The sequence below is a fragment of the Natator depressus genome, chromosome 2 (genome assembly GCF_965152275.1).
Source record: "Natator depressus isolate rNatDep1 chromosome 2, rNatDep2.hap1, whole genome shotgun sequence".
Lineage (NCBI taxonomy): Eukaryota > Metazoa > Chordata > Testudines > Cheloniidae > Natator > Natator depressus.
Window position 1 is genome coordinate 24,563,717 of NC_134235.1, and position 25,036 is coordinate 24,588,752.

General features: G+C 41.7%; 1 protein-coding gene across 1 annotated transcript in view; it reads left to right on the forward strand.

The window, feature by feature from the left end:
- Positions 1 to 1,401: 1,401 nt before the first annotated feature.
- Positions 1,402 to 25,036, forward strand: part of ENPP2 (ectonucleotide pyrophosphatase/phosphodiesterase 2) — a 106,877-nt gene continuing 83,242 nt past the window's right edge. Inside the window, exon 1 of the mRNA XM_074943911.1 lies at positions 1,402 to 1,521. Coding sequence (XP_074800012.1) covers positions 1,501 to 1,521 — 21 coding nt within the window. The 5' untranslated portion in view covers positions 1,402 to 1,500. The remainder of the gene's footprint in view (positions 1,522 to 25,036) is intronic.

The following is a 25,036-nucleotide window of genomic DNA, read 5'->3' on the forward strand; positions in this document are numbered from 1 at the left end:
CTAATTTACTTTTGAGCACTGGTCCTGGGTGTTTATTTTTTGCATTTCTTTCCATTTGAAAATGGGAATAGTTGCAGATAAGACATCATCCCCTGAGTAGTGTTCCTGGCTCTGAAATTAACTTGCTGGCTGGCCTCTATGTACCTCATTTTCCTCCGTCTGTTAAACAGGGTTAAAATTGTTTGTCCACCTTTGTGAAGCACTTTGAGTTGTCTGGCTGAAAAGCACTTATGTACTGTAATTGCGAAGTATTCTAATTAATTTGTTTCTTCTCTGTTTCACTTGATGGCTCCCATGAATTCTTACCATGCTGAAATATTTAGGTTGTAGACACTGCAGAATAATTTTCAAATACAAAAATATTTTAATTGGATTTAGATATCTATATTATGCCCACAAAAACTATGTTAAAAGAACATTATTGAAGTTGCAAAGTCAAGCCCTCAGAAGTTTGGAAATGCCAGAATTAAGATTGCCCATGCAACTTTAATTTGACCCCCTCATTGTGCATATGCATTATAACACAATCTTTAATTATATGCTCACAAACCATTTTCCCACAGATATTCCATAAATAGGAAAAATGTGGCTATCAAAATATCAATATCTTCTCAAAGTTGGAAGATTGTGCATTTTTATTGACAATGCTTATTGTCCATTTCCTGATTTGTCCATTTCCTGATTAATCTTCATATTATGAAATCTAGTTAAATGAATGCCTGCATACAATGAATCTGTTTAAAAATGCATTTGCAGTGCAGGAATTAATATAAAATTCTGTACAATAAAGTCATTAAAAAAAACCCCAAGGGCCATAATTTTTAAATCTGGATGCTTACAGTTGGGCACCTAAATCTATGTTTATGCACCTGAGTAAAGGTGGCAAATTTGCTGTTCCTATTGACACAAATAGGAACTGAGAGTGTTCAGAGTTTCTGAAAATCAGGGCACCTTTATTTAGGTACCTAAATATGGATTTAGGTGCCTGACTTTAAGCACCCAAGTTTGGAGAATTTAGCCAAGGATCTTGAAAGTGACTTAAAATAATTAGACCCATTAATTAATTCTGTGAAATGATTAAAAAGAACTTTGCATCACATTGCTGTCTCTACACAGAGTGATCTCTCTTGAATGTGTATGTGGTTAAAAGGCCTTACCCATGGGCATCAGAGTGATTCATTTAAAAGCAGATCTTCAGTGTGATGACACTTTCCATAGAGTCATTTGAGGCAAAGGTCACGTGTGCATGTAAAATCAATCCTGGAAGCAGCTCCTTTGTTCCAAAGGCATCTTCCAATTGAGCCATTGTCCTCCAAGGACAGCTGGCACCCTGACTTCATCTGCATTGGATCAATCTCAAAAGCAAAACGATACAGTGGACAAACAAAACAAGCCAGGATCACTGCACCTCTCACAATTCACTCTTCACTCTCACTGTGACTCCAAGGGAAGAGCTATTGCAGTGACTGTAAGAAAAGTGATCCAAACTCCTATTAACTCATGGATAAGAAATACAAATTGGTACGGTAGGATACTTTTTTCTTTCTTTCCAAGTATTGTTACAGCATCTTAAAAATAGTGTTGTATTATTAAACTAAATTTACAGGTAAAGTGAGGCTACATAGAAGTATTACACAGGTTATTTTAAATTTAACACAGCAGGGATTTTGACCTGACAAGTTTCAGGTGTTTTAAATACCACACTTAGACATTGTAATGAAATGCCTGAGATGGAAACTTAGGTAGGAAGTATTATTTAATGCAGAAAGAGTAATTAGCTTATACTAATCCTATTACACATAGCAGTGGTAGTTCTATCCTTTTTAATATAAATTCCCTTTCATATCTTTGTAAAAAGAAAAGGAGGACTTGTGGCACCTTAGCGACTAACCAATTTATTTGATCAAATAAATTGGTTAGTCTCTAAGGTGCCACAAGTCCTCCTTTTCTTTTTGCGAATACAGACTAACATGGCTGCTACTCTGAAACCTGTCATATCTTTGTAGTTTATAGCATTGTTAAAGTTGGCATCCAGTCCAAGCACTATTAAAGTGGCTTGTGTTTTAAATGCACTTTTTCCCTATAATGTCAATATTATGGAAATAAACCAATTATGAGTTAAACACAGATTTTGGCTTTTGATTTAACCAACATTAGACAGCTGTTGAGTATTGAATTTGTATAAATAATGGACCTCTTTAAACCAATCTGCCTAAATGATGTTTCCACGAAAGATACCTCTACCTAAGCTTTTCCTGGGGAAATGTGTGAATTTCCTTCCCCAGAGTGATAAAACCTCAAGCAGCTGTTAAATTTTTTTGCCCATCACTCTTCTACAAATGGGAAATGTTGATTACTCTAGATGATAAGGCAAGATCAAAACAGCTCCTCCTTTGCAGTTCCCCATAGAATTGTTTTGAATGTGGCATTTTTGAGGAAGGTAATTTTGCAAAATAAAACATTGCGTCCCTCTGGATTGCAAAACAAATCTTTTCCTTCTGATATCTGATTACTAATCATCTATACAAACACCCTTTCAGCTACTAATCAAAGTGTATTTAAACTGGATGATGGCCATTGCCATTAAATCAGTGATAGACAAAAACTGAGCTGAGCTCTGTGGGGTGAAGCATTTCATTAATGTCTCTGCTTAAAAAACAGTCACAGTTAAATACATATATATCTTTCTGTTGCAAAGAAAGTACTGGCTTCCTTTGTTCAAAAAATTGTGTTAACAGAATGCTGTCAAGGTTATTTTGTAACTTTCACAAATATCTCTCTTCCCTCACTGTTTAAGGTATAATAATCTTGTGCAAATTTAGGATTGCAATATTTTCCTTACACATTGACTGGATAGTGTGTGTGAGTGGAGTGAGGAGGAACAGAGTTTGGGGAGAGAGAATAGCATGTGGGGGAGACGACTGGGTGTATGGAAGGAAAGAGCAGCAGATAGAGACGAAAGGTCAGAGCACTGTCCCTAAGATAATAGCATGACTGAGCTCACAGTTAGTGGCACTGACCTACATGTAGAAAGCCACAGAAATTCCTATATTGAGATTGAAAGCTTATGCTCAAATAAATTGGTTAGTCTCTAAGGTGCCACAAGTACTCCTTTTCTTTTTGTGAATACAGACTAACACGGCTGTTACTCTGAAACCTATATTGAGATTAGAAGCATTTTACATCAGACAGCAATTTCATCTAACTGAGCGGGGCCAGAGTTATATTGGATGCTAGAAAACATTGACCTAAAAATACTCCTCTGATGTACTAATATTTAGTACATTTCAGAGGACGCAGCTTTTGTAACACAATGGTTACAGTCTGAGAGTGTAAAGTCATACCGTGACCAGGTTTCCAAACATTCATAATGGATGCCAGCTAAGTTTGAATGACTGCAATATATAAAGCTATAGTAGTGTCATTCTTGAATGCTGTATCTGTTAGTAAGAGCACTCATACAACATATTTTGTCCAAGAATGTCAGATTTGATTCCGCAGTACTAATTTAATTAAGACTGTGGAGGTAGAGGTGCTACTTTTCACAGAGGGATAGAATGAGGCACAATGATATTGTGATTTGCCCAAGATCACATAATCAGTGGGTGGCAGGTTTGGAAAAGAATCCAGACCTGATGCCCAGTCTCTGCTTTAATCATTAGATATAATATACCAAATTAATGATTCACTGAAGTAAACGGAATGACACACATTTTTACATCTGCCCGGACTCACTCTAGGATACTTCTGTCTCCAATATATTTGTATCTTTTGATTCTGCCAGATCCTGGCTATCCCAGATCTTCCTACTACTGAATGCATCAAACACCTTCTGGGTAGAAAGTTCTCTTAGGGCTTGTCTACACTATCACATCGGGTCAATCTAAGTTAGGCAACTTCAGCTATGTGAATAGCATAGCTGAAGTCGACGTACTTAGATCTACTTACCATGGTGTCTCCACTGCAGTAAGTCGACAGCTGACGCTCTCCCATCGATTCCGCTTGCTCTTCTCGTTCTGGTGGAGTACCGGAGTCAACGGGAGAGTGCTCAGTGGTTGATTTATCGCGTCTAGTATAGAGGCGATAAATCGACCCCTGCTGGATCGATCACTGCCCTCCGATCTGGGTGGGTAGAGTAGACAAGCTCTTAGTCTCATTGCAGACTTTGCTATCACTCTCCTCATGTAAACCTTCACTTTGTTCCAAAGAGCAGAAATCTTGAAGTCATCCTTGAACTTAACCTTATTTTTTCCTCCCATATCATCATCTGTGTAAGTCTGCATATCATTTCTGGAACACTGCCAGAGTTGTTCTTGACCCTTTTTCTGCTGAAATCCTTACTTGTGCTGCAGTCATATCCCATCCCCACTATTACAATTTCCTGTTTCACACTATTCAGGGACCTGATTACTTTCTACCTCAGTCTTTGAATGACACATTCATCTGAGGTCTTGTCTGCTCGTTTCTGTTAGAAGTTAAAGATCCCATGGCATTTTTCAAAACCCAATGTCCTGGCTATTATATCTGTCTTAATATGTAGGCTTTAGTATCCAAGGCCAAAATTTAGGCCTCTGGTTGCACATAGACACCTGCTGCAAAGGCCCGACTCCACAAAATTTGTAGAACAGAGGCATAAACCATGAAAGGCATTCCAGGATGGGGCCTGAGTCAAGCATCACCGGCTACATATTTAAAGACATACTAAACTGATCTCCCAGCATCTCATACAGATTACTCCTTTGCATTGCAGGACTAATCTACAAAGGGGCAGAGTATGTGGCTGTGCTTGTCTGAACATAGGCCCACATTCTCACTACTCTTGCAGGGTCCTGTGTCCATGCTACCCAGTAAAAATGTTTAGGGCCTGAATTTGGCTCCAAGTCAGGATGTGAGATATTGCTGAACATGCAAAGCCAGATTCTCAAAGAACAGGTTGCTTTCAGAGAATCTGTCCTGGATTTTATAGTGAGCCCAGTATAGTGCTGGGGCAGGATCTGAGGAGTTTCACAGTGCTTAATTTGTAATGAAAGAGGTGCCAGGGCTCAAGCAATTTTTTTACTGATGCAGCAAGCCCAGAGGTGCTGGACTATGAACTGCCAAGCCTAGAGGTGCTCGGGCTCAGCCCTGGCAAGCCCTGGCACAAGTTAAGCACTGGAGTTTAGCCAGTGCTTTCTAAATAGCATAGCAGGGCAGACAGAATCAATAAAACTCTCAGTGGATATACCATGCATTGTGCTTCAGTGCCTTGATTTAAGGAGCGCCCTGTAATCTATTTAGAATTACACCAAACCCTCATATTTCACTTGTAAGGTTCTTGAAGTAGGGATCAGGTTTGATACCGTGCTAATCACATTGATAGGACTCAACAAATAACGGTAAAGAAAGAGAAAAAATTGGAGTAGAAATTACTATAATCAAAATCTTTAATCATCCATCAATACATTGCTTTGGAGAAAAGCTTTTCAATTTTATTAATACCCACTCCCAGTGTAGTCAAACATAGCTGAACAATACTTTGCATGGCCACATTTGTGCCAGTTTTGTTACCATCATCATCATGACAGTGAACTCCTACCAACACACTTGCTGCTCTCTCTACAATCCTGGTTATGAAAATGCAAAAGCAACATAGTCTCTGGAATATCAGAATAATTCAGTTTTCAAATGTTCTATATGCTGTTGAATGCCCCTTAATTTGGAAAGTTGTATGTGCAGGGGTGTTAGCTAGTTCTTGAATTGGGTAGCTATTTGTAGCTGTACCAGAGACATACATGACACCACTACTAGTTTAAAAAAGAGGAAAAAAGACAAGTGGAATGAGGGGATAATTTTATCTCCCCACACACTCGCTGTTTGTGTCCCTAATATTCAGTAGCAGGCTGACTCCTAAAAATGCCAGTGATCCTATTACAGCTGTGTGCACCACTTTGATAGTGTAGGAATTCACCTTTTCCTCAAAGGTGGCTAACACTATAAACAAGAGTATAGGAATAGCCAGCCAGTCAAACTGGGAATGTCAAAGAGATCACAGTACAGTTTCTTGTAATAATATTTGGTTACCTCATTGTTGTGAGAAGAACCAAGCACAGCACAAGGTATATCCACACACTTGATAATTATTTTAATAAGAACAGTGTAGTACAGGGGTGACACAGGTATGCTGATAAGAGACTGAATTTTATTCCCTGGTTCCAGTCAGTGAGCTGTAGCTCACGAAAGCTTATGCTCAAATAAATTGGTTAGTCTCTAAGGTGCCACAAGTACTCCTTTTCTTTTCACCAGACATGGTGATTACAAAAAGTTACTGCCCGGACACATGGAAAGGGGTTAGTGTTCACTCACTCCAGTAGCTACTGTTACAAACAAGTCATTGCACACATTTTCATCAGCATTTGAAGACTAGTCTAGTAACCTTCCTTGGATTATTTGTATTCCTCCAAGGTGGAAATCAATGGCCAAAAATAAAACTGGGGGAAATTATCAATCTTTACAATTTTCGCCAAATAGATTTGCCATTTTTTCAACCAGTTCTTGCCCATTTATAGCAAACCCTGTGGAGTGCTCTAGGAGAAATATAGTGTTATGCGGGGGTGGATGAAACTCCATTGAAGCTAGTGGGTGTAACAGCCACACTTCATTCAGGATAAATGCAAGAAGCAATTAAGCTCCTTTTAGAGTAATATAGCTGAAAACAATAGTAGCCACCACCCAAAATACAGGACACATACAAGGCTGGTCAGAAGCTGAGCTATGTGACCAGAGGGCTGAATGCAAACGCACAGATAACATTTTTATGGTTCTGTGAATGTATGTGAGAGAAGCAGCCAGAAACACCACAAAAACAGACAAAGAATGCAGCAAAAAGCCAAGGACAGCTAAAGAAACATTTGTAGCATAACACTGAGAGAAAGTTAAAACAGAGAACTTTTGGGGTAGAATGCTGAAAAAAGAGGCTTGGACTATCCAACAAAAAAACTGCTTTCTGTTGTTTTATTTCTACTGTGTTCAGTAAACCGGACTTTATACAGTTTTTGTAAATAAGCAGGATTGCATCAAAGAAATAGCTGACTCCATTATCAATATCTCCTCCGAATGGAAACAACCAGCAGGACCTCAAATATTGGCTAGCTCTTTGGATCTAAAGGACGACACTGATTTCAGGAGTGGGATCCAGTTTCCAAGGAGAAACACTGAGAGTTTGTAGCAATTTGCAGCAAGAACATAAGAACATAAGAATGGCCGTACTGGGTCAGACCAATGGTCCATCTACTCAGTATCCTGTCTTCCGGCAGTGGACAATGCCAGGTGCCCCAGAGGGAATGAACAGAACAGGTAACCATCAAGTGATTCATCCCCTGTCTCCCATTCCCAGCTTCTGCCAAACGGAGGCTAGGGATACCATCCCTGCCTATCCTGGCTAATAGCCATTGATGGACCTATCCTCCATGAATTTATCTAGTTCTTTTTTTAACCCTGTTGTAGTCTTGGCCTTCACAACATCCCCTAGCAAAGAGTTCCACAGGTTGACTGTGTGTTGTGTGAAGAAATACTTCCTTTTGGAGTGATCCATGTTCATTTGCTGAATATTTCTGACAAGCATCAAATAGTAAAGAAGGGAACCATAGCAGCAAAATGTGAACTGGCAGATCTAGTAAATGCTGGAATAGAAGAAAACTAAAAGCAGGAAAGGAGAGCAGGTGAGCTCCCAAGAGTCTTGACTGGACTTGTTCCAGTGCAGTGCTGTACACTCAAATGAGGAGCAACAGACTGGGCTAAGAGACTTTCTGATTAGGAATCAGAGTTGTTGTACTGCCCTGGTCCAGCACAAGATTAATACCTGGCTAAACTGACCCATTAAACAGCCACCTCACTGTTTATCAGTAGCAAAGAGGGAAGAAGCTTTATAGGCCACTGAGGAAATGCATAAGGAAGGCATAATAGAGCCTTCAGCCAGCACTCCAGTCTTACCCATAGTTCTGGTTAAGAAAAAAGATGGTAGCACAAGATTCTGTGTGGACTATAGAAAAGTAAATGAAGTCACATTAAAGGATTCATATCCATTACCATGAATAGATGATACGATGGATGTTGTAACTGGTTCAATCTGGTTTTCCACATTGGGTCTTAAAAGTAGGTATTGGCAAGTGGAAGTGGATCCAAAGGATGGGGAAAAGACTGCTTTCCCAGCAGGACACGGCCTGTGGCAATTTAAAGTGATGACTTTCAGCCTGCATAATGCATCAGCCACAGTTGAGAAGCTAACGAGGAGAATTAATAAAACATGCCACTTTCAGCCTGTTATACCTAGATGATATTTTGGTCCATGGTAAAACCTGTGAACAGGAACTGACATATTTACAAATGAGCTGTGATAAGCTTAATACAGCCAACCTGAAACCAATGCTAAAGAAATGGGAGTTGTTTCCAAAACAGGTAATCTACCTTGGGGGCACATAAGTGAGGGGCAATTTCCCCTGACAAAAAGAAAAATTGAGGCTGTGAAGAATTGGCCAACTCCCCAGACACTCACAGATGTGCAGACTTGTATAGGATGCTGCTGCTGTTATAGAAAGTTTATTTGTAGGTTTTGCAATATTGCAGGACCATTACATAGGTTGGGTGAAAGAGGGAAACCATTTCAATGTGTTAGCAGAACATGATTTAGCATTTTCAGAGTTGAAGAAGACTCTTGTCTCAGCCTACCCACGTTTAAAAACCTCTTTTGATATTGGATGTAGATAGTCGTACTTATGATTTTGGGGCAGTACTGACACAAGAACAGAAAGGACTTGAGCTGTTGATGGCTCATTATAGCAAATGTCTAAGTTCTCTGGAGATAAATGATCACATCACCTGAAAGAAGTGGGCGTCACCCAAAGTAGTATAGTTCAAATACAGATACATAGTTGATATTCCTAACTTCAGATACAGAAATGATACAGGCATACAAGTTAGATAATCACATTCAGTAAATCATAACCTTTCCAATGATATCTCACATGAGCCATCTTGCATAAAGTACATCTCAGTTATGTCATATACATATCATAAGCATATTTTCATAAAGAATATGGAGTGAAATGTCTCAGGAGGCTAAAAGGTAATATTGTCCTAAGCAGGAGAGCAGGGAATTGGTTATTCAAAGGAACGAGTGGGCCCAGAAAGAGATGGCTCTCCCAGTCTCTTCCTATAATTTGCAGAAGTGCAAGTGTTCCTGGTACATAGAATCATAGAATATCAGGGTTGGCAGGGACCTCAGGAGGTCATCTAGTCCAACCCCCTGCTCAAAGCAGGACCAATCCCCAACTAAACCATCCCAGCCAGGGCTTTGTCAAGCCTGACCTTAAAAACTTCAAAGGAAGGAGATTCCACCACCTCCCTAGGTAACACATTCCAGTGTTTCACCACCCTCCTAGTGAAAAAGTTTTTCCTAATATCCAACCTAAACCTCCCCCACTGCAACTTGAGACCATTACTCCTCGTTCTGTCATCTGCTACCACTGAGAACAGTCTAGAGCCATCCTCTTTGGAACCCCCTTTCAGGTAGTTGAAAGCAGCTATCAAATCCCCCCTCATTCTTCTCTTTTGCAGACTAAACAATCCCAGTTCCCTCAGCCTCTCCTCAGAAGTCATGTGTTCCAGTCCCCTAATCATTTTTGTTGCCCTCTGCTGGACTCTTTCCAATTTTTCCACATCCTTCTTGTAGTGTGGGGCCCAAAACTGGACACAGTACTCCAGATGAGGCCTCACCAATGTCGAATAGAGGGGAACGATCACGTCCCTCAATCTGCTGGCAATGCCCCTACTTATACATCCCAAAATGCCATTAGCCTTCTTGGCAACAAGGGCACACTGTTGACTCATATCCAACTTCTCGTCCACTGTAACCCCTAGGTCCTTTTCTGCAGACCTGCTGCCGAGCCATTCGGTCCCTAATCTGTAGCGGTGCATGGGATTCTTCCGTCCTAAGTGCAGGACTCTGCACTTGTCCTTGTTGAACCTCATCAGATTTCTTTTGGCCCAATCCTCTAATTTGTCTAGGTCCCTCTGTATCCTATTCCTACCCTCCAGCGTATCGACCATTCCTCCCAGTTTAGTGTCATCTGCAAACTTGCTGAGGGTGCAATCCACACCATCCTCCAGATCATTAATGAAGATATTGAACAAAACCGGCCCCAGGACCGACCTTTGGGGCACTCCACTTGATACCGCCTGCCAACTAGACATGGAGCCATTGATCACTACCCGTTGAGCCTGACAATCTCGCCAGCTTTCTATCCACCTTATAGTCCATTCATCCAGCCCATACTTCTTTAACTTGCTGGCAAGAATACTGTGGGAGACCGTGTCAAAAGCTTTGCTAAAGTCAAGGAACAACACGTCCACCGCTTTCCCTTTATCCACAGAGCCAGTTAGCTCGTCATAGAAGGCAATTAGATTAGTCAGGCATGACTTGCCCTTGGTGAATCCATGCTGACTGTTCCTGATCACTTTCCTCTCCTCTAAGTTCTTCAGAATTGATTCCTTGAGGACCCGCTCCATGATTTTTCCAGGGACTGAGGTGAGGCTGACTGGCCTGTAGTTCCCAGAATCCTCCTTCTTCCCTTTTTTAAAGATGGGCACTACATTCGCCTTTTTCCAGTCGTCCGGGACCTCCCCCGATCGCCATGAGTTTTCAAGGATAATGGCCAATGGCTCTGCAATCACATCCGCCAACTCCTTTAGCACTCTCAGATGCAGCGCATCCGGCCCCATGGACTTGTGCACGTCCAGCTTTTCTAAATAGTCCCGAACCACTTCTTTCTCCACAGAGGGCTGGTCACCTTCTCCCCATGCTGTGCTGCCCAGTGCAGCAGTCTGGGAGCTGACCTTGTTCGTGAAGACAGAGGCAAAAAAAGCATTGAGTACATTAGCTTTTTCCACATCCTCTGTCACTAGGTTGTCTCCCTCATTCAGTAAGGGGCCCACACTTTCCTTGACTTTCTTTTTGTTGCTAACATACCTGAAGAAACCCTTCTTGTTACTCTTAACATCTCTTGCTAGCTGCAACTCCAGCTGTGATTTGGCCTTCCTGATTTCACTCCTGCAAGCCCGAGCAATATTTTTATACTCATCCCTGGTCATTTGTCCAATCTTCCACTTCTTGTAAGCTTCTTTTATGTATTTAAGAGCAGCAAGGATTTCACTGTGAAGCCAAGCTGGTCGCCTGCCATATTTACTATTCTTTCTACACATCGGGATGGTTTGTCCCTGTAACCTCAATAAGGATTCTTTAAAATACAGCCAGCTCTCCTGGACTCCTTTCCCCCACATGTTATTCTCCCAGGGGATCTTGCCCATCAGTTCCCCGAGGGAGCCAAAGTCTGCTTTTCTGAAGTCCAGGGTCTGTATTCTGCTGCTCACCTTTCTTCCTTGTGTTAGGATCCTGAACTCGACCATTTCATGGTCACTGCCTCCCAGGTTCCCATCCACTTTTGCTTCCCCTACTAATTCTTCCCGGTTTGTGAGCAGCAGGTCAAGAAGAGCTCTTCCCCTAGTTGGTTCCTCCAGCACTTGCACCAGGAAATTGTCCCCCACATTTTCCAAAAACTTCCTGGATTGCCTGTGCACTGCTGTATTGCTCTCCCAGCAGATATCAGGGTGATTGAAGTCTCCCATGAGAACCAGGGCCTGCAATCTAGTAACTTCTGCGAGTTGCCGGAAGAAAGCCTCGTTCACATCATCCCCCGGTCTGGTGGTCTATAGTAGACTCCCACCATGACATCACCCTTGTTTCTCACACTTCTAAACTTAATCCAGAGACTCTCAGGTTTTTCTGCAGTTTCATACTTGAGCTCTGAGCAGTCACACTGCTCTCTTACATACAGTGCTACTCCCCCACCTTTTCTGCCCTGCCTGTCCTTCCTGAACAGCTTATATCCATCCATGACAGTACTCCAGTCATGTGAGTTATCCCACCAAGTCTCTGTTATTCCAATCACATCAAAATTCCTTGACTGTGCCAGGACTTCCAGTTCTCCCTGCTTGTTTCCCAGGCTTCATGCATTTGTATATAGGCACTTGAGGTAACCTGCGATCGCCCCTCTTTCTCAGTATGAGGCAGGAGCCCTCCCCTCTCACGCGCTCCTGCTCGTGCCTCCTCCCGGTATCCCATGTCCCCACTTACCTCAGGGCTTTGGTCACCTTCCCCCGGTGAACCTAGTTTAAAGCCCTCCTCACTAGGTTAGCTGGAACTGTGGATGTGGAGCAATGGATTCCATACCAGCTAAAAGCTTCCCAAAGAGGGGAACTCCTATCAGAGTAGTGTGTGACTGGAAAATCACATGGCAAATGCAGCTACCTTGGAATGTAGCATCCTCACAGAAATACCATGATAGAAGGTTTCTGGTCTCTATAGGAAAGCTTGAAATTGAAAGATAAAATATGGGGAGGAAAAAAACAGTGGGAGGTGCGCATAGGTATCATCTGGGTTTTGTCCTGTGAGAAAAGCATGATGTCAATAGTTAAGCTTGTTTCATTTGTCATTTAAAAATTATTTTTTTCTTCTTGTTTGGGATGGGTCAGATAGGGCATAACAAGTATCTAGGGACTAATAACAAGTATTTCTGCTTTAAAATGGGGCCCATCAATTTGAAATAACAGAGGAGGAGAAAAACCTGAATGAATTAGTTGATCATAGGAAGATTATAATCCACCAATGGGATGTGGCTGTGAAAAAGACAAATGTGAACCTAGGACTTATCAAGTTAGATATATCTAGTAGAGACAGCGAAATATTAATGCCATTGCACAAGCCATTAGTGAGAACTCATCTAGAACACTGCGTACAATTCCAGTCACCCATGTCCAAGAAAGATGTATTTAATTTGGAACAGGTGCAGAGAAGATCATCCAGGATGATATGGGGAATGGAGATCTTATTTTACCAGAAGAGACTAAAAGATCTTGGCTTATTTAGTTTAGCAAAATGAAGGTTCAGAGGGGATATGATTGCTCTCTATAAACACATTTGCTGCAGGGGGGGAGGGTGTTAAACATGAGGGAGGGAGAAGAGCTATTTAATCTAAAGGACAATGCTGGAACCAGAACAAATGAGTATAAACTGGCCATGAATAAATTTAGGCTGGAAATTAGGAGCTTTCCAATGATCAGAGGAGTGGGGTTCTGCAACAACCTTCTGATAGGTGTAGTGGGGGCATACAACTGAACTAATTTTAAGATGGAGCTTGATAAATTTATGAATGGGATTATTCAGACAGGTTGCCTGTGATAGCAGGGGACTAGACTCGATGAAACAGGAGGTCCCTTCCAGACCTATCTGCCCATGGCATCACCATTTTGGATTGCACTGAGACAAGGGACATGGGCGGGGCTGTGGGGGGGCTGGGAGTTTATAATACTGGTGGTGGGGTGCAACCTCGCTGAAGCAGTGAGCATGCTAGCTGTCCTTCATTCAGGATAAGTGTAAGAAGCAGTTATGCTCCTTTTAGAGGAAAATAACTGAAGCAATAGGAGCCATTACCTAAAACACAGGCCATATGTAAGGCTGTTCAGGAGCTGAGTTCTGTGCAGGGTAGGAGTTTCATTGAAGCTGAATGACAATGCTGGAGGCTGGCTATTGTTTTAATGGAGTTGTGAATGTGTGTGAGGGAGAAGCAGACAGAAACACCAGAGTTGGAGCAGAAAGCCAAGGACATCCAGAAAAGCACTTGTAGCATGACCCTGAGAGAGAGCTAAGAGAGAGTACTCTTGGGATAGAGTGCTGGCTGGAAAAATATGTGAAGATGACTGAGAAGCATGTAGTGGCTAAGCAAATACAATTTTGAACTGAGTAAGGGGTTGCTATTGTCTGTTTCAAAGGGATTTTCTGGGAAACAATTGAATAATTGTTTTCTGCAAAGTCTGAGCAATATAAGAATATTTTCCTTGCATCGCAGCTAGCAATAATGAAAATTGAAGAACAGATTATTTCTGAAAATCTTATAGGGTTGATAACAAAAAATGAACGTAGAGAAACAAAACACCATTAAAATCAATAAAAAGAACAGGAGTACTTGTGGCACCTTAGAGACTAACAAATTTATTAGAGTATAAGCTTTCGTGGGCTACAGCCCACTTCATTGGATGCATAGAATGGAACATATAGTAAGAAGATATATATATATATACACACACACACAGAGAAGGTGGAAGTTGCCGTAGAAACTGTAAGAGGCTAATTAATTAAGATGAGCTATTATCAGCAGAAGAAAAAAACTTTTGTAGTGATAATCAAGATGGCCCATTTAGACAATTGACAAGAAGGTGTGAGGATACTTAACATGGGAAAATAGATTCAATATGAGTACAGCATTAGAGGGTTAGCTGTGTTAGTCTGGATCTGTAAAAGCTGCAAAGAGTCCTGTGGCACCTTACAGACTAACAGACATATTGGAGCATGAGCTTTTGTGGGTGAATACCCGCTTTGTCGGATACATGTAGTGGAAATTTCCAGAGGCAAGTATAAATATGCAAGCAAGAATCAGGCTAGGGATAACGAGGTTAGTTCAATCAGGGAGGAGGCCCTCTTCTAGCAGTTGAGGTGAGAACACCAAGGGAGGAGAAACTGCTTTTGTAGTTGGCTAGCCATTCACAGGCTTTGTTTAATCCTGAGCTGATGGTGTCAAATTTGCAAATGAACTGAAGCTCAGCAGTTTCTCTCTGAAGTCTGGTCCTGAAGTTTTTTTGCTGCAGGATGGCAACCTTTAAATCTGCTATTGTATGTCCAGCGAGGCTGAAGTGTTCTCCTACAGGTTTTTATATATTGCCATTCCTAATATCTGATTTGTGTCCATTTATCCTTTTACGTAGGGACGGTCCAGTTTGGCCGATGTACATAGCAGAGGGGCATTGCTGGCACATGATGGCATATATTACATTGAAAGAAAAGGAGTACTTGTGGCACCTTAGAGACTAACCAATTTATTTGAGCATGAGCTTTTGTGAGCTACAGCTCACTTCATCGGATGCATACTGTGGAAACTGCAGAAGACATTATATGCACAGAGACCATGAAACAATACCTCCTCCCACCCCACTCTCCTGCTGGTAATAGCTTATCTAAAGTGATCATCAAGTTGGGCCATTTCCAGCACAAATCCAGGTTTTCTCACCCTCCGCCCCCTCCCACACAAACTCACTCTCCTGCTGGTAATAGCCCATCCAAAGTGACCACTCTCTTCACAATGTGTATGATAATCAAGGTGGGCCATTTCCTGCACAAATTCAGGTTCTCTCACCCCCTCGCCCCCCTCCAAAAACCACAAACACAAACTCACTCTCCTGCTGGTAATAGCCTATCCAAAGTGACCACTCTCCTTACAACGTGCATGAAAATCAAGGTGGGCCATTTCCAGCACAAATACAGGTTTTCTCACCCCCTCCTTTTTCCAAAAACAAACAAAACAAAAAAACAAACAAAAAAACACACACAAACTCACTCTCCTGCTGGTAATAGCTTATCCAAAGTGACCACTCTCCCTACAATGTGCATGATAATCAAGATGGGCCATTTCCAGCACAAATCCAGGTTTTCTCACCCTCCCCACCCCCATACACACACAAACTCACTCTCCTGCTGGCAATAGCTCATCCAAACTGACCACTCTCCCCACAATGTGCATGACAATCAAGGTGGGCCATTTCCAGCATAAATCCAAGTTTAACCAGAACGTCGGGGGGGGGGGGGGGGTAGGAAAAACAAGGGGAAATAGGCTACCTTGCATAATGACTTAGCCACTCCCGAATTTGTGCAGGAAATGGCCCACCTTGATTATCATACACATTGTGAAGAGAGTGGTCACTTTGGATGGGCTATTACCAGCAGGAGAGTGAGTTTGTGTGTGGGGGGGCGGAGGGTGAGAAAACCTGGATTTGTGCTGGAAATGGCCCAACTTGATGATCACTTTAGATAAGCTATTACCAGCAGGAGAGTGGGGTGGGAGGAGGTATTGTTTCATGGTCTCTGTGCATATAATGTCTTCTGCAGTTTCCACAGTATGCATCCGATGAAGTGAGCTGTAGCTCACGAAAGCTCATGCTCAAATAAATTGGTTAGTCTCTAAGGTGCCACAAGTACTCCTTTTCTTTTTGCGAATACAGACTAACACGACTGTTACTCTGAAACCTGTCATATATTACATTGGTGGACATGCAGGTGAATGATCCGGTGATGGTGTGGCTGATCTGGTTAGGTCCTGTGATGGTGTCACTGGTGTAGATATGTGGGCAGAGTTGGCATCAAGGTTTGTTGCATGGATTGGTTCCTGAGTTAGAGTAACTATGGTGCAGTGTGGAGTTGCTGGTGAGAATATGCTTCAGGTTGGTGGGTTATCTGTGGGCGAGGACTGGCCTGCCTCCCAAGGCCTGTGAAAGTGAGGGATTGTTGTCCAGGATCGGTTGTAGATCACTGATGATGTGTTGGAGAGGTTTTAGCTGAGGACTGTATGTGATGGCCAGTGGAGTTCTGTTGGTTTCTTTCTTGGGCTTGTCTTGCAGCAAGAGGCTTCTGGGTACACGTCTGGCTCTGTTGATCTGTTTCCTTATTTCCTCATGTGGGTATCGTAGTTTTGAGAATGCTTGGTGAAGATCTTGTAGGTGTTGGTCTCTGTCTAAGGGGTGAAGCAAATGCGGTTGTACCTCAGCGCTTGGCTGTAGACAGTGGATCGTGTGGTGTGTCCGGGGTGGAAGCTGGAGGCATGATGGTAGGCATAGCGGTCATTGGGTTTTCGGTATAGGGTGATGTTAATGTGACCGTCACTTATTTGCAAGGTGGTGTCTAGGAAGTGGACCTCCCGTGTAGATTGGTCCAGGCTGAGGTTGATGATGGGGTGGAAGCTGTTGAAATTGTGATGGAATTCTTCCAGGGTTTCCTTCCCAGGGGTCCAGATGATGAAGATGTCTTCAATGTAATGTAGGTAGAGAAGGAGCGTGAATGGACAAGAGCCGAGGAAGCGTTGTTCCAGGTCAGCCATAAAAATGTTGGCATATTGTGGGGCCATGCGGGTGCCCATAGTGGTGCCACTGGTCTGGAGGTATATATTGTCACCAAATTTGAAATAGTTGTGTGTGAGGATAAAGTTACAGAGCTTAGCAACCAGTTGTGCTGTGGCATCATCAGGGATACTGTTCCTGACAGCTTGTATTCCATCTGTGTGTGGGATGTTTGTGTAGAGAGCCTCTACATCCATGGTGGCTAGGATGGTGTTTTCTGGAAGATCACCAATGCATTGTAGTTTTCTCAGGAAATCGGTGGTGTCACGGAGATAGCTGGGAGTGCTGGTGGCGTAGGATCTGAGTAGAGAGTCCACATATCTGGACAGTCCTTCAGTGAGAGTGCCAATGCCCGAGATGATGGGGCGTCCAGGGTTTCCGGGGTTGTGGATCTTGGGTAGTAGATAGAATAACCCCGGTCGGGGCTCTAAGGGTATGTTGATTTGTTCCTGTGTTAGTGTACGGAGTGTCCTGAGTAGATGGTACAGTTTCTTAGTGTATTCCTCAGTGGGATCTGAGGAGAGTGGCCTATAGAATTTGGTATTGGAGAGTTGTCTGGCAGCCTCCTTTTGGTAGTCAGACCTGTTCATGATGACAACAGCACCTCCTTTATCAGCCTCTTTGATTATAATGTCAGGGTTGTTTCTGAGGCTGTGGATGGCATTGCGTTCTGCATGACTTAGATTATGAGGCAAGCGATGTTGTTTTTCCACAATTTCTGCCTGTGCACGTTGGCGGAAGCATTCTATGTATAGGTCCAGACTGTCATTTCGACCCTCAGGAGGAGTCCATGTGGAGTTCTTCTTCTTGTGCTGTTGGTTGGAGGGTATCTGTGTATCAGTGTGCTGTTCATTGTTATCTTGAAAGTATTCTTTGAGTCGGAGATGGCGAAAGTAGGCTTCCAGATCATCACAGAACTGTGTCATGTTTGGGGGGTGGCGGGGCAGAAAGAGAGTCCCCGAGATAGGACAGACTCTTCTGCCGGGCTCAGTGTGTAGCTGGATAGATTGACGATATTGCTGGGTGAGTTAGGGGTACCAGTGTTGTGGGCTCATGTGACAGGTAGGATTTTAGACAGCTTACAGTCCTTTTTCCTTTGTAGAGAGGTGAAGTGTATAATGTAGATCTCCTGTCTTATTTTAGTAAAGTCCGTTTGTATGGCCCAGCCACTCCCAGTCTCTATTCAAACCCAAGTTAATGGTATCTAGTTTGCATATCAATGTTTATTACCTTTAAATAGTAAACAGATCTGAGAATTTAGAAGTGATCAGAGTTCCCTAACATAAATTTAAATCCTGGAAATACTACAATCTTCATTCTACCCACTGGTTTACATTGCCAGGCAAAGATTAATTTAAAACAGACATTCTAGTGTTCTTTACTTGTAAATAAAGTCCAGAGCCTCACTAACATAAAAACACATGTATTTTTGCTCTCTAGTGTTTCTTTTTCACTGTCACATAGCTAACTCTGTAGGTGCTCCATTTTTATTTCCTGTTGCACTTCTTCAGAACTTGAAATATAATTCAGTTGTATACTATGATACAGGATTAAAAAAACAACCAACCAACAGAGCACATTTTGTTGTCCAAACATTGCGTGTACTTGTTTTTCCCTGAGAAAACAGTGAGTACTGTTCCAACAGGATGTTCTGGGTTCCCTCCCCCTCTTTTGTTCTTACATTTCCCTTCTCTGAGCTTTGGTGTAATCAGAAAAAAACTGGCGTTGGACTAAATTAGCAGTGACACAGTTCAATGTACACACTGTTTGATGAAGGGCTCATCTCTCTTAAATGATTAAAAAGTAACATGGAACTGGTTTTAGATTTTGTGGTTCACTATTCAAGAATGCAGAAGCAGATTCACATTTGGAAATATTGACCACTGAGCATGTGCTGTGTTAACATTTTATATTTCGCAGAGGATAGATCTTCTCTTCCATGGAACATCATTGGTATATTACTTTTCTATCTAGGCATTTATAGTGTGGTAATGCAGAATGATACTAAGAACTATTGAATGATGAAATGTTGGCAGGACGGTACAGACCCACCAAGGGTACCAAAACAAATACAATTTGTAGTTATCAAGCAAAGCCTTATATTTAGAAATGGGCCTGTGATTTAATATCTGAATCACAGTTTGAAGCAATCATTGCTATTTATTTTTGCTGTGTTTAGCTTTGTAGTCATACTTGGTATTAATGGATAATTGCTTATATATAAGCATTATTAATTTAAAGGAGCAAAGCCTGGGCAGTTTTTAATTGGACACAGAGGGTTTCATCCCCAGGACACTGCTCTGCCTCCGGCCCAGGTGGGTGATGGTTGTTTGCTCTTTAGTGAATTCTGAGTATGCTGCCCATATCATAATGTCCACAGTTAGCATCACCTGTTTGCAGCCTAAGCAGGGAGGCCAAGAACACTATGCAGGGACATTGAATAGATATCATGTTCAGCAAGATGACTGCTAACAGTCATAGCTGCAGAAATACCGGTTGCAGTTAAATTATTTCCTAAATACATTTCACAGTATTAACGTGTTAAATGTTTCTTACCTGTTCCATTTGCAGGTTGCTGACTGCACTAAATGATTTTTTTTCTTTTAAAAAGGCATTTGCAAGAGGAAGTTGTGTCAAGATTAAAATGTCCTTTAAAGGTGACATTCACCCCAGTACAGAGGGTCAGCACAAAGCTGGGTAGCACTTAAGTCTCATTCAGCTCTATTTTGAGAACTTAAGAGCTGTGCATGTCTTGCACTGGTTCTCTGCACAGAGGTGAATTTCACCCTAAATGTGTTGCGCCAAAGGTATAGATTAAATAATGATACTTTTGCAGTTTCACAAGTCCTGTGGCAGTTTAATAAAGCACCTATTTAGGGAAAATGGCATAGAAAATTCCATCTGCAAAGAAATAACTAACTTCAGAAGCGTTATTGAAATGCCAAGTGTAACTGAAAATATATTTCCCCAGGGACACCTTTATAACATGCTCCTCGATGTGATATTGGCGTGTCCAAGAAATAACCACAATAAAGGGTCTTTGTCTTCCTCTCTATCCACCTGTAGTCCCAGTCAGACTGGCTTTTGCTCATTTTTGTGATGTGTATTGGTCTTTGGTTTGCTACTGTGGGTAAAAGAAATGGGTTTCAAGTTTCAACCAGAAGGTGGTGAGGTAACTCTGCCTGCCTCTAAGACAGAGATCTCCCCAGCTGTATTTAAAAGGCTATATTCTCAGATTTTCCAGGGAGAAGGAAATTATTGTGTATTCACACTGACACAGTGGTCCCTTTCCCCCTTGCTCATTGCCCAGTCGTCCCCTCTGATTTGTATTGTCATTAAGAACGTGTTAATACTTTCTGACAGATCATATACCTCCAAATCAAAAGTAAGAGTTTGCATCTGAGGCACAGGCAGATATACCCACGCCTCTTTGGTCTGAAATTGGGACAGAAATCTAATGAGATCAAACCTTTTTATGAAATTTCCTTTTTATGAACCTTTCCAGTCTTTGGTTAACCCCAAAACCTGGCAAACTGAAGGTCACTTATGACCCCAGGTTTACCCTTACAGAGCTCTATTGCTGGAGAGCTTGCCAGCATTATAGTTTCTGTCCTGCAACATGTAGGAGAGCTCGGCGATGCTGTGGAACTACTCCATACGAAGCCAGTCAGGACTCTGGGGGAGCATGCCTCCCCTCTCTGAGCAGACTGTCTCCAGAGCATTCAGCATCCCCTTCCACACCATGTGCTTCCTGCAGTGAGTCCGCACAGGCAGGGCTCCTGGCTCAGTGGGACTTAGGCTGACGAATATTTGAATTGCCATTCTGGATCAGAACAAGGGTCCAGTAACCCATAACGGACAGTTGGTGGTATCAGATGCTTTAGGAGAAGGTACAAGAAAACCTTCAGTAGGGAATTATGGGAAGACCTGCCCCAAAAGAAAGTTTCTTCCCACCCACCAATAGCTACATGGTGGTTTAGGGCCTGAAGCATCAGGGTTTATATATCCCTCCCAAAACTGTTGTTTATTTTTAAGATTTGTTGTTCTAACTAGGTATTCATATTAATATTTATTTTAACTAGGTATTCTTATTATCCATATAAATGTCTAATCCTTTTTGAATCGTACTAAACTCTTGGCTTCAGTAATTTGTGTTTTGTGGAAAAGTATATCCTTTTATCACATTTGAATTTGCCACCACACAATTATATTCCATGGCTCCTTGTTCTTATATCCTGAGGCAGGGCATAGAGGAATTTCTAATCTATCTCGTCTATGCCATTCATTTTTTTATAAAACATCATATCCCTTCTTATATGTTGTCTTTATGAGACAAATAATCCCAATCTCTCTTCAGAGAAGAGTTTTCCCATGCCCTACTCACTGTCATTGCCCATGTCTGCACTCCTTCTTGACACTGATTTAGTGCATTTCCCATGGAGGCAGACTTTCTGCCATTGGCTCCCCCTGCCTGAACTGATCTTGGCCTCTATGTTTTATTGCTGGCAGCTCATTTAAAATGAAATTGAAAGTAAAAATAAGAAAAGATACTAGGTTACTTCAAGCCCTGATCCTGCACCTTTGAAATCCATGGGAGCCTTGTCAGTGACTTCAATGGGTAAAGGATCAGCACCAAGGAAAGAAAGCAGACTATAATGAATTATTAAATACCACTGTAGTAGTTTGTGGTAAATCCTCACTGTCTATGATCGTTTCATTTTTGGTTGCTTCACATCAAGTCTTTTCCTCTGGCAGTGACCAGCTGTGTTCACGAAGAAATTTAGCCCAATCGTATAGAATAGTAAAGAGCAAGTACATTCTTTATTGGCAAAGTTCTATCCTTTCCACTGTTACATCTACCATTGGCCTCTCCCAGTGAGAAGATACTGGAACTGGCTGGACTATTGATCAATTCTGGTGTTATGGAAATTCCTATTATTATATTTTGAAATACATGATAAAGGGGATATCTGCGGGAGCATCCTTTGGGAAGAAGCCAAAACAATAATTAGGGAGAAGCCAATTAGCATAGCAGCTGGTGTGAGAAAGATAAGAGACCAAATATGTGAGACACTTAAAAAAGTCATAGTTGCATAAGAGGTTTAAGAAAAATCTATTCTGTTACACTTGGAAGTGAAAAAAGTAATTTGAATAAAGTGTTTATTTTTTGTCAATGGAAAAAAACAAAAAATCTAACCCCGTGATTCCTAAAATAAAGCCTTTTTAAGAAAATCAAGTCTGGTAAGTTTCTAGTATATGTAGTATAAATTCACCAGGAAAATATAGTTAAATGGTGCCCCATTAAAGATAAAAACAAAACATAAGGAAAATTACAGATTTGGGTAAACTAAACAAACTTTTGCCTAATATTGCAAGCTATAATAGACCAGTATACTTAAAATAAATCAATATTTTAAGGTAATTCCAACACAAAATACAGCGCCAGACCCTCTCTTTCTCCCAATACACCCCCTAAGCCAGAGGGATCAGGAGCAGGTGGTGTAGCACTCGCTATGCCTCCTTCATGCAAGCTGCTGTAAACAAAGGGAAACCCCAGTTGCCCCACTTGAACAGCTTTATGGCTGCTTTATGTTGCCTAACCTGTGTGTGAGGGTTTTGACCCCCTAGGTTATTAAAGGATGAGATATGGAAAGCATAGAACGCAAAGAGTAAAAACAAGATATATGAGAAGCAGCTACAAATCTAAAGGAGGTGGGTGGGTGGAGTGGTGGAGGAGAGAGGGGTTAAAGGCAAAGCTCCAAAGCTAGATAGCTATCTGGCCGAGGCTTTCAGAAATTTTAACAAATATGTGGCTATCTGGCTTCCACTGTTGCCTTGAATGCTGTCCTGGGGGTGGAAAAAAGACCTACATTTTCTGCTAGAGGGAAAGCATCTATCTCAGCCCCATCAAAACTGAGGAGAGAGCTCAAGCTTTTCTGAATTTTACAGATGCATCTGCTGACTAAACATGGGTAGTAAAAAAAAAAAAAAAAAAGTCACACTGCAACCTATTAATCTTTTCTTCCTCCGAGACCACAAAAGTTTCATTTCTGGTTAACAACTTTGATGATGATAGCTATGTTCTACATGTAATCTGTATGGTTGGGTTAAGAGTTACTTCAGTTCCTTCTGACGTCACTTTCCCTTACTGGCCATTTTGGGTGCAAATCACAGCTTTCCTTGTATGCACTAGGGGCTTGCAACTACACCAGTGCCTGAAATTGGGGCTAATCCCTAATGCAGAGGAGATTTTATATTCACCACCTGTCCTGATTTCTATAGGATCATGCACATCTCATGGGAAACTTCCTTCTTTTTTAGGCTAAGTCTACAGGACATTAATGGCATGAGTCTTTAGTCTCCATGCAAGCAAAATTCCCAGTGCCTAGATTCAGAGTTTTGCCCCTGTAATGTGTGGTCAGGTGTTAGGGGATCCACAACAGTTTTCACAGTAAGTGTAACATCACCACATTGTGATGCTGCATCGCAACGTGACTATGTTCCATTGCAATACATTAATTTACCCCACAGGAAAGGCTTTGAAAGGTTGTATCATTATATGTAAAGAGATAGGAGCCAGACCCTCAATCCTGGAAAACCCCTTTGCGCTGTACAGCAAAAGGACCTTAAGCCCGTCCTTGTGGGCATTTGAGGACTCCCTCAGTACGGAGGAATCCTCAGTTTAAAGCTAGGGTAGGAGCTCGACAACAGCCACTCATTGCATCTCCCCAAGCATAAGTAGCAGGAGGGGTATTATGAGAGCTGGAGATCACAGGGACAGACCACAAAGCACCGTGGTGATCTTCCCTGGGTCGCTGGCCCTCATCATAGCAGCACTTAGCTCCTGGCCAGCCCCAGTATCAGAGAGTTGGAAAGTTGGCTTTTAGGCACCTTTTTTTTAAAAAATAAAAAATTCCATTTGACCCAGTCAAAAGCCTTAGGGTCAATCTTCAGAAGTGCAGAGCCTGAGTTCAAGGCCTTTGACTGGGTCAAATGGAATATTTCATAACGGGAGTACTGGAAATTACATACAAGAATTACGGAGAAAACTACAAGCTTTTTATACAAAATTGATAGTTTTCGGAGTAGCAGCCGTGTTAGTCTGTATCCGCAAAAAGAAAAGGAGTACTTGTGGCACCTTAGAGACTAACCTTAGAGACTAATTTATTTGAGCATAAGCTTTCGTGAGCTACAGCTCACTTCATCCGATGAAGTGAGCTGTAGCTCACGAAAGCTTATGCTCAAATAAATTGGTTAGTCTCTAAGGTGCCACTAGTACTCCTTTTCTTTTTACCTTACCAGTGAGACACTAAAGAAGCTCAATCTATTTAGCTTAACAAAGAGAAGCTTAAAAGGCGACTTGATCATGGTCCATGAGTGCCTGTATGGGGAAAAACAACAAGGAGTCTGGTGGCACCTTAGAGACTAACAGATTTATTTGAGTTTATGCTCAAATATGCCACCTTGTTGTTTCTGTGGGTACAGACTAACACGGCTACCCCCTGATACTTGACACCATGTATGAGGGAAAGACTTTTGATTATAGGGGGCTCTTATTTTAGCAGTCCAAGGCATAACAATGTCCAATGACTGGAGGCTAAACTTAGATTAATTCACACTAGAAAAAAAGCACAAGGATTTTTGTTTGTTTTGTTTTGTTAATGAAATAACTATTTAAACAGCTGACCTATCATTTGAATTCTCTGTCATTTGAAGTGAGATCAAGATTGGATATCTTTCTAAAAGTTATGGGTTTGATGCAGGAACTATTGAGTGAAATTATACAGCCTGTGTTATGCAGCAGGTCAGACAAAATGATCATAATTGTACTTGCTAGCCATAAAATCTATTAAAAGTTTATATTGAAATTAACTAGTAAGGTACCCAAACAAGCTTTACTCTGCCTGGTAGTGACACCATTCAGTAACTATATGACTATGATTACCGTTAAGGTATTTTAGTATGTGTGGTCCCAGATTAGATTCAAATAATTTTCAGAGACAAA